The 9,944-nt window shown below is 41.5% G+C and overlaps 1 protein-coding gene across 1 annotated transcript; it reads left to right on the top strand.

The window, feature by feature from the left end:
• The first annotated feature begins 6,165 nt into the window (after positions 1-6,165).
• On the top strand, positions 6,166-9,532 carry LOC110487533 (homeobox protein Hox-B1-like). The gene is made up of 2 exons (XM_021559449.2): positions 6,166-7,061; positions 8,060-9,532. Exons 1-2 carry the CDS (start codon positions 6,425-6,427, stop codon positions 8,365-8,367), a joined length of 945 nt encoding a protein of 314 aa, XP_021415124.2. The 5' UTR covers positions 6,166-6,424; the 3' UTR covers positions 8,368-9,532.
• Positions 9,533-9,944: the final 412 nt, after the last annotated feature.

Below are 9,944 nucleotides of genomic sequence, written 5' to 3'. Positions count from 1 at the left end.
TCAAACTATTTTATTGGCCACAGACGGACTCCAATCAAGTTGCAGTGACATCTCAAGGATGATCAAAGGACATTGGATGCACTTGAGCTTCATTTGGAGTTTCATAGCAAAAGGATGTGAATACTTATGTAAATGAGATATTTCTGTGTTTCATTTTCACTTGGTCATTATGAGGTATTGTGAGAAAAAAACACATTTTTATTTATTTTGAATTGAGGCTGTAACACAATAAAATGTGGAAAAGATCAAGGGGTATGAATACTTTTTGAAGGCACTGTAAATTAATTTGGCAAATTAGAGAAGTGTTATATTAGTGATTTGGTATATTGAGCTTAAAGCAACTGGTCCATATCACCAGAATACTACTAGACTAACTTATGCATGCGACACACACAAAAAAAATGAATTTCTATCATTCTGAATACCAAAACACATAGCACCATACTTGAAAAACATTGATCAACACTACTTTCACATACTCAAAGCTGGTGAGACAAAATGCAAAAAGCCAAAGCTATTTGTGTACAGTACACAGAGTAAGTTGACATCCCTGAGAGAACACATCAAATACACGTTCTTTGCTTGGATAGAGCTGAAGGACAGTAGCTTTGCATCTAGGTAAATATTGTTGTTCGTATCTGGAGGCGGCAGGACATGTCTGAAAATAAGGGTCCATAAGGGTTCGGGGATGGTGGCATCTCCACGCTCAGCCAGCTGAAACTAAAACAGCAGGGTATACTGACGGAAATCGCTTAGTGCCATTTGCATCATCATTTGCAAAAAACACTTCTGCAGGGCCATTTGGACTGTGTCTCAAATGACACTCAATTCCCTATATTGTGCATTATGGGATCCTAATGGACCCTGGTCAAAAGTAGTGGACTAAATAGGGATATAGGGAATAGGGTGCCATTTGGGATACAGCCTTGGTCAGTGCCAGATTGCGGCATCGGGGCACTTGAGGATAGGAGATGATGCCACTGCCACTCTGTAGAGTCAGAGTCTGGCTGCAGTGACATTGCTAACAAAACAAGGCTTGTAAGATTGTGGTGATTATGATTTTAGCCGCTCATCTGCATCTGTATGATTCAAGTCAGCTAACAAAACAACAGGGCACAGCCTGCTTTGGGGATCAGACAAGTATCCACCAACAGCATAGAAGGCCACATTCAGATCTAGAATGTAGACTGCAAATAACCCAAGTGGGTGTTCCAAACCTCCTCAGATATATTTGCCCCCCTTTCGACTCCCCTCCTCATCATAAGGACTCACGCGAGCCACAACACCAATGTAACAAACCCAGGTCTCCTGTGTGCAACCAAACAGCGTTAACCTGCTAAGCATTGGAAGTTGGCAGTTTACATACGCCATAGCAAAATATATTTAATCTCAGTTTTTCACAATTCCTGACATTTAATCCAAGTAAACATTCCCTGTCTGAGGTCAGTTAGGATCACCACTTTATTTTAAGAATGTGAAATGCCAGAATATTAGTAGAGAGAATGATTTATTTCAGCTTTTATTGTTTTCATCACATTCCCAGTGGGTCAGAAATGTACATACACTCAATTAGTATTTGGTAGCATTACCTTTAAAATGTTTAACTTGGGTAGCCTTCCACAAACTTCCCACATAAAGTTGACAGAGCTGGTGTAACTGAGTCAGATTTGGAGGCCTCCTTGCTCGCACACGCTTTTTCAGTTCTGCCCACAAATTTTCTATGGGATTGAGGTCAGGGCTCTGTGATGGCCACTCCAATACCTTGACTTTGTTGTCCTTAAGCCATTTTGCCACAACTTTGGAAGTATGCTTGGGGTCATTGTTCATTTGGAAGACCCATTTGCGACCAAGCTTTATCGTCCTGACTGATGTCTTGAGATGTTGCTTCAATAAATCCACATAATTTTCCATCCTCATGATGCCATCTATTTTGTGAACCAGTCCCTCCTGCAGCGATGCACCCCCACATGATGCTGCCACTCTTCACGGTTGGGATAGTGTTTGTTGGCTTGCAAGCCTCCCCCTTTTTCCTCCAAACATAACGATGGTCATTATGGTCAAACAGTTCTATTTTTGTTCCATCAGACCAGAGGACATTTCTCCAAAAAGTAGGATCTTTGTCCCCAAGTGCAGTTACAAACCGTAGTCTGTCTTTTTTATGGCGGTTTTAGAGCAGTGGCTTCTTCCTTGCTGAGCGGCCTTTCAGGTCATGTCGATATAGGACTTGTTTTACTGTGGCTTTAGTTACTTTTGTTTCTGTTTCCTCCAGCATCTTCACAAGGTCCTTTGCTGTTGTTCTGGGATTGATTTTCACTTTTCGCACCAAAGTACGTTCATCTCTAGGAGACAGAACTTGTCTCCTTCCTGAGCCGTATGAAGGCTGCGTGGTCCCATGGTGTTTATACTTGCGTACTATTGTTTGTGCAGATGAAGGTGGTACCTTCAGGCGTTTGGAAATTGCTCCCAAGGATGAAGCAGACTTGTGGAAGACCACCATTATTTTTGGGTGGTCTTGGCTGATTTATTTTGATTTTCCCATGATGTCAAGCAGAGGCACTGAGTTTGAAGGTAGGCCTTGAAATACACCCACAGGTACATCTCCATTTGACTCAAATGATGTCAGTTAGCCTATCAGAAGCTTCTAAAGCCATGACATCATTTTCTGGAATTTTCCAAGCTGTTCAGTGTATGTAAACTTCTGACCCCTTGGAATTGTGATACAGTGAATTATAAGTGAAATAATCTGTCTGTAAAGAATTTTGGGGAAAATGACTTGTGTCATGCACAAAGTAGATGTCCTAACCGACTTGCCAAAACTATAGTTTGTTAACAAGAAATTTGTGGAGTGGTTGAAAAAGGAGTTTTAATGACTCCAACCTAAGTGTATGTATACTTCCGACTTCCACTGTAAGTCTTTACAGGTCTCAAGCAAAGTTACTTATCATGTGAGCATGGTGAACGAGACATAATGGTCTGGGAAAATTAAGAGGTATTAGGGCTATGCTTCAGCGGCAATAGAAAGTCGTATAGGAATTCCTGACTCATTCTCAAAGATTCCTCTTTACACTTAGGTCTGAAGTGTTCCTTATCTAGAGTCAGCCCTGGAATCTTTCACTGACCAGTAGACCAGTGGGGGTTGGCAAGAGAAAATCATGTTGAAAACACAACATAAAGAGATTTACACAACTTTCTCCACTTTCTAGTATTGCGCCTTTTTTTTAATTCACTGGGCTCCCAATAAAAGTATATTCACGTTGTAGCCACATGTATTGTTTCTTGCTATTATCCTCCCTTATAAACTACTAATGTAGCCAGCCTACTATTGTCATGATAGTGTTATTATGATTACATGTGAAATCAAATAGACTCTAATGTTATCTTGTTATCGTTTCGAGTGGTACTACAAAGATAACTTTTATGCTCCTGAACAGATAAGACAAGCTGGAATGGGACTCTGAAAAAACATCGCCAAGAAGAAATCGAACTCCCTGTTGTTACGTCGTCGTACCGCTAGGTGGGTCCTACCAGTGTCATTACCATTTGCTTGTATGGCCGTATCTGTTCTGTTTGTTAGCAGTTTTCTGTAAAGAGATTACACGCTGGGAAGTGTTGAAAAGGGGGCAATGATCAGAGCGTTCGATTCTAATCCCTGTTCACATTTGCATTTGAATTCATCTTTAGATGGATCAAGATTTCTTTCTCCATGACCTTTTGTTAACCTTGCAGCTAACTGGTGATTTTACCACAACAGCAGAAATGTAGCCTGTTTCCTCAATGGCCTGGAAGACTTTACGGTGTAAATTACAAATTGTGTTAAGGTAAATTATATGTTTATTATAAACTCACAAACGTGGATATATTGGAGAGCATATTAGCTATTAAAAATAGTTTTTCAATGATCCAACAAAGTATTTTCATAAATAAAACGAACACAAAACGATCGAAGGAATTCGTAGCCTACGCATAGTCAGATGCGGCCGTGCGTAAAGTCCATCCAATAGGAAAATTGTCCATTCAATGGGAAAATAACAATTTCCATAGTTAATTAATATTTAAAAGACGTTTCACATAGCTATTTCGTTTTATTTGGAGCGTAGCCTATTACACAATGTGTAATGGTTTTTCTAACTGATTGTTGTTTTGTATGTTAACAATTGTTAGTGTTCATTGAAAATTACCATGTAAGAAATAGGTCTACTATAACCACAAACAAACACAGCCTAATGTGGGCAATTTCGTTTACACCTAGCTTTTAAATCGTTTGCAGGCTGCTCATTGGTAGATTGAATAGCGTTTGGACATTTTTACCTTTTCATTGTCAGTTTGAATAACTTTGCCAAAGAAGTTCGAATACAAAAATAAGTCATGTTTTATATGAAAGTGAAGGATAGACATGTATGGATTTGATTGACTTTAATGCATAGCTAGTTTAAAATGTGTTTTATTTCATAACATCACAGATTAGAGTTGATGTCTAACACAGTCGATAACGAATATAATGTAATCTCGCCTATGTTTTGCATTGATTAAACAAAGAAATTGTGAGTTACAAAAACATAGCTATTTAGAATAAGAACATACTTTTTAAGAGTATATAAAAGTATTAAGCTCTAGTGTAAAACTGAAACTGAAACAAGAAAGCAAATGCAAGATAGTGCATGATTTGTATTGTTGTTATTGAGGCCTCAACTAATGATATGGGTCACTCGTCAGGGGCAGTGTGTTGAGTGTGTGCGTGAGGGGATGGTGGGGGTGAGCAGGTTGAGATGAGATTTTCTCCTGAGAAATACCAGGCCTGGTTGACTTACTTGCAATCAATGTTTTCTGAAGAAACACGCTGAGGTTAACCAAAAATACTGATTTCTTTCCCGATAGAGTCAATGACAAAGTGATTGTAACTGAGTAGACTACTAAACCTATAAAGATAGACTATATAACCCATTAATAATATTTAGAAAACTAGGACTACTTTTGCAGTGAGGCATCATATCGAATGGCACTCTAAAGGTTGGCTCTACTAAACGGATAAGTACATTTGAGGGGTGGTGGCTAAAAGGCTGGAATACTCTTAAGAGAGAAAAGACATCACCAATGTAAACAACAAGCTACTTGGTTTGAACTTTTGGCCACGCAATGCAACCGTCCGGTTCTCGTGGATGCGAGCCCAACAGTAAACATCCTGACAAGTAACAAATGACTGTGGGCGTGGTATTGTTACTCCCTCTTGTCCACCATGTATCAACGAGCAAATATATTGGAGATTCTTCATTCTCCCTCTGAGCGTGGGCTGCTTCATGAACAGACTGACTTTCTTACCTATTGTCACCACAATTAATAATTAGCCTTCGCCATTTCCTCTTTTTTTCTCTCCCCCACCTACGCTTGTTGACGACTGGTCTAGACAACTCATTCACTACACTTATTGATGGGGTCCTGGTTGTTATGGAATGTGGATGAAAAAATATATATCACATGTCAACATAAGTATGATGTTCTTATTATGCTCAGTAATGCTTATTCTGCCTTTCTTAAATTGCAACGTCATGTTAGTTCAGAATATAGAACAGAAAGTTCCATTCAACACTTATGAAACTGTACATACAAAGGACTCTCCGTATCAGTGAGAGAAATCCTGACTTCTTTCTGCTGGCCCGGGGTTACCAGAAGGCTTGCTGTCGGCCTAACCTCGTTTCTGTAATAGATCAGCTCATTGATTCAATTAGATAGGCCAATGCAGGCTCGGGACCGAACTGAAAACGATGGCGTCACTTCCAATTCGAGTGTTAAACAGATTTCAACCCAAAAACAGATATTGGGTTCTGTGGTGAGCCTTTTTCGCTTGGGTCAGAAATGTCTAATGTTATTACGCAGTCCTCTTTGTGTAACGCGGACCACGAAAAACAGTGGATTTTTATGTATTTCGTTTTAGCAATAAGCAAAGTGCATCCACCTCTCACCATAGCCCAATCCTCTGATAGGCCTAACCAAATGGATGTCTACTTTAAGTATAAGGGAATAGGGGAGATAGGGGGGGGGGGGGGGGGGGGGGGGGTAGCGAATTTCCAACTCTTTCTTTATTTCTCTGCCGGTTCGGGAGAGGTTTCTTCAGAGGGGTTTGACATATACGTGCTGTTATCAGATTGATGGGCCGGTTTGATTGAAGTGGCTTTGTCATGCAAATGTCAGCTACGTGATCGATGATCGCAGTGCGCTGACAAACTTCTGGAGGTCCCCCTCACCATTGGCGCCGTGACGGCACACGTGACCAGCAGCTGAGGTTAAAAAAGTGTTATAGGGAATCCCAGGGTGACTGCTCAGGGAGGTGAGCGCTTCTTTTTTCCCTCTTCCACATGACATACCGAGAGGTTGCAGGGTAGGAGGAATCCCCCGAAACGCAGGTTGACCCTCCGTCATCAATTTGCACATGGAGAATTCTAGAATGAACTCTTTCTTAGAGTACTCAATTTGTAACCGTGGGACGAACGCCTACTCACCCAAGTCCGGATACCACCACTTTGACGAAGACTTCCCGGCCCCTTTTCACTCGGGCTCCGGCACAACAAGTGACAGCTATAACGGTGATGGACGGCTTTACATGGGGGGCAGCGCCCAGGCGGTTGTGGCTCAACATCAGCACCAGAGCAGTAGCTACGCGCATCATCATCAGCCCCAGCTGCATCATGCCAGCATGGTCCTTCCATATGGCAGTACAGGCACTGCGGGATATGGGGCGCAGGCGTGCGCAAACCCGGACTATGGACACCCACAGTACTTTATCAACGAGCAGGAAGGGATGTACTATCAATCATCGGGCCTTTCCGCCTCCAATGTAGGCCCCAACTACGGATCTCTGGCCGGGGCATACTGCGGGGCGCAGGGGGCTGTCCCCGCGGCACAATACCAGCACCACGGCTGCGAGGGCCAGGACCACCAGCGGGGTTATTTGCAGAGCACCTATGTTGACATTTCGGCCTCACAGGAGAGGGAGAAGGACGCAGAGCAAACACCACAAGGAAAGACTTTCGACTGGATGAAAGTCAAGAGGAACCCCCCTAAAACAGGTGAGATGGAAGAGTCCAAAAAAACAATCACACTGACCCATGCACGAAATCGAAAGGTTCTTGTCAGATAATGTAATTCAAAGTTCATTACAAGTCAACCAGGTGACCCAAACATGTCGACCCACCGCTCGGGTAGGCTATTGGGTGTGATATGCAAATGCACATGCACTCTCCAGCCCATAATGGATATACATGACTGGGGATAGTGTTGCCTCACTCCACTATCGCTGATCCACAACATATGGGGATTTCTCAGCACCATTCCGGGTCATAGTGGTATCTCTGACCAGACATGCCTCTGGTAGATTTGCCTGATGTGTTATTTTCTCCCCGTCTACTCAGCCCGTGCACTAATGCATCGAGCAGACGTGCTTTCTTACGCCCTAGGAAGTGCCCCAACTCTGTTGTCTTTAACTTGTCCCAGTTCTCGTTTTTGTTGGTCTCCATTGTATTCCCCAGCCTTTCCTTCCTCACCATGCTTGGCCAGTCTGAAATGAGTTTAACGACCCACGTTTCAAACTCACTCAGTAGGCCTACTGCTGTGGTCAAAGATCGTGAAATGTTACGGTCGGAATATGGAATTACACGTATCATATGCGTTTATATCTCCCCAAACGTGGAGCAGCTTTATTTAATTGTTCAGGAGTGAGTAATGGGAAAAGAAGTAGGAGGTTGAGTCTGTGAACTTGCCTATATACAGTAGTCAACAGTTTGGGACGTGAAATGGTTGGGTGCGTAATTGATGACCCCTTTAGTATGACATTATTCAATCTTCATTCCAAATAAATATTGTAATCATTAAGAATGATTTATGCGGTAGTGATGTCAAGTCACACTTTTTTTCCCTTTAGGAGCTTAAAAATAGAACGATGGATTGGTGAATTTAATATGACTTCGAATATGGGACAATTTTCATATTTTACACATGCAATTTTCATATTTTAGGCATCCAATCTATTCCACATTCTAATACGTTTCTCCCCCTCTTTCTCTCCCAGCTAAAGTGGCTGACTATGGAATGGGACCTCAGAACACCATCCGCACCAACTTTACAACCAAACAGTTGACCGAGCTTGAGAAGGAGTTCCACTTCAGCAAGTACTTGACGCGGGCCAGGCGCGTGGAAATCGCCGCCACCCTCGAGCTCAACGAAACCCAGGTGAAAATCTGGTTCCAGAACCGCAGGATGAAACAGAAGAAGCGCGAGAAAGAGGGCCTGGCCCCGGCCTCTAGCACGGGTTCCTCCAAAGACCTGGAAGACAACTCGGACCATTCCAGCTCCATGTCTCCCAGCTCGGAGACCTAATGGACCAAATAAACTGCAACTTGCAGGCACTGAACTTCAAAGTGAGGACCTCGAATGTGAAAATAAGTCAAAACATTCCTATACATGCTTGAATAGACTATTCGACTTGTTATGCTACACGTCTGTAAGAGTTTTTTTTTAAAATGATTTAAACTCAAATAATTACTTCGAAACGCATATTTCGAGAGAGAAAAAAACGAGGTGACAAAAGCACAAATGTGGAGGAAGTGCGCAACATGTTTCTAGAGGATACGTTTCTTTCTACCCCACAAAATCAGTTTGGATGTAAAGGGTCGTAAATCTTCATACCCACGACTATTGGAGTGATGCACTTTTTTTGCATGTTTACAAATCTCAAAGCGAGCCTTATAACAATGTTTATACAGGGAGCCTCTTGGCAAAACATAGTATTGTTGAATTTGTTTCTATTTTGTAGTGTTTTTTGGAAAGTTTTTTTTTTTGGTTCTTCTTATTTGTATAGTGGTTTTGACATGAAGCAACTTTACCGTCAGTAAGTAAGGTAGAAAGGGTTCACGTGTTACTGACTCTGCACTATGGAATTACAGGGTATTACTTTCCAGGGGAAGTTGTGTTCTTCACTTGGCGAATTTCTTTAATTGAAATATAGAGTAAAATTACTCATTCATTGGATTACATAATGAAATTCAGTCTAGTAAATTTCACACGTCTGTATAGCCTATTGTTATTGTCTAAATAGCAGACGTGAACTAAACCTATACAGGGAATGGTTCACGCAAGATGAAGTTATCCAAAATGACGAATGATGATTAGAGGGAGTATTTATATTATTAAATGGCCAGAGGATAGAACACGTTTATCATGTCATACAACTAAAAGGAATGTTTATTGCAACGTTTAACACCTGCCTGAGTGAAACCAACTCGACAATTTACTTTTGAATCCAGTAGGGAGTCAACGGTTTTGAGAATAGGCTAGTGGTCTTGCGAAAAACAGGGTACTCTGAAGTTAGTTTTATTTACTACGGTTAGGCCTACATTTCTATTTCAAGGCAATAGGAGTGAATTGTACTATTTGTATGTGCAGATCGACTGAGTTGTATTAGTTAATGTCTGTTTTACATGTTTTTGGAAAGGATCTCAATCAATGCTGGTTCATCTCTGTCTACCTCAAATAAAAATAAGATATTACAGATTTTGTTGTTAGTTGTATTATAAGTCATGGTAGATAATCATTAAGACCAATTATAAATGCACTTATCTTGATTGTAAAAAATATATATATATATTCCATGAGGCATGAACATGGGCCTAGAGTAGCCTATTTGTTGCCATGGTCGATTCCTTTTGAATGAGTTTTGTCCCAAAATGTGTGATAGCTAGTACATCACACAAGAGACGTACAGATTCTAAAGTATTTCAAATGGTATTACTGCATACAGTAAGCCTACCCTTGGTTTGACCCCCGTGGAACTTACGAAACTAGCCCTACAAGCCCAATAGTGTGGCCCTGCACTCTGCGTGGGGTGTGGAATGCTGCGATGCATTCCGGGTGGCACATGCTGACCTTTTTACCCATGGACGCCTCTGGGATATCTA

The sequence above is a fragment of the Oncorhynchus mykiss genome, chromosome 13 (genome assembly GCF_013265735.2).
Source record: "Oncorhynchus mykiss isolate Arlee chromosome 13, USDA_OmykA_1.1, whole genome shotgun sequence".
Taxonomy (NCBI): domain Eukaryota; kingdom Metazoa; phylum Chordata; class Actinopteri; order Salmoniformes; family Salmonidae; genus Oncorhynchus; species Oncorhynchus mykiss.
Note: the sequence above shows the minus strand (reverse complement) of the source record. Positions and strands in the feature narration are given on the sequence as shown.

What these genes read in the sequence shown, in the direction of transcription:
- LOC110487533 (XM_021559449.2), top strand. Translation starts at nt 6,425, where the DNA reads ATGGAGAATTCTAGAATGAACTCTTTCTTAGAGTACTCAATTTGTAAC. An exon ending in GAGGAACCCCCCTAAAACAG is followed by an intron (nt 7,062 to 8,059) that starts GTGAGATGGAAG and finishes TTTCTCTCCCAG; the next exon opens with CTAAAGTGGCTGACTATGGA.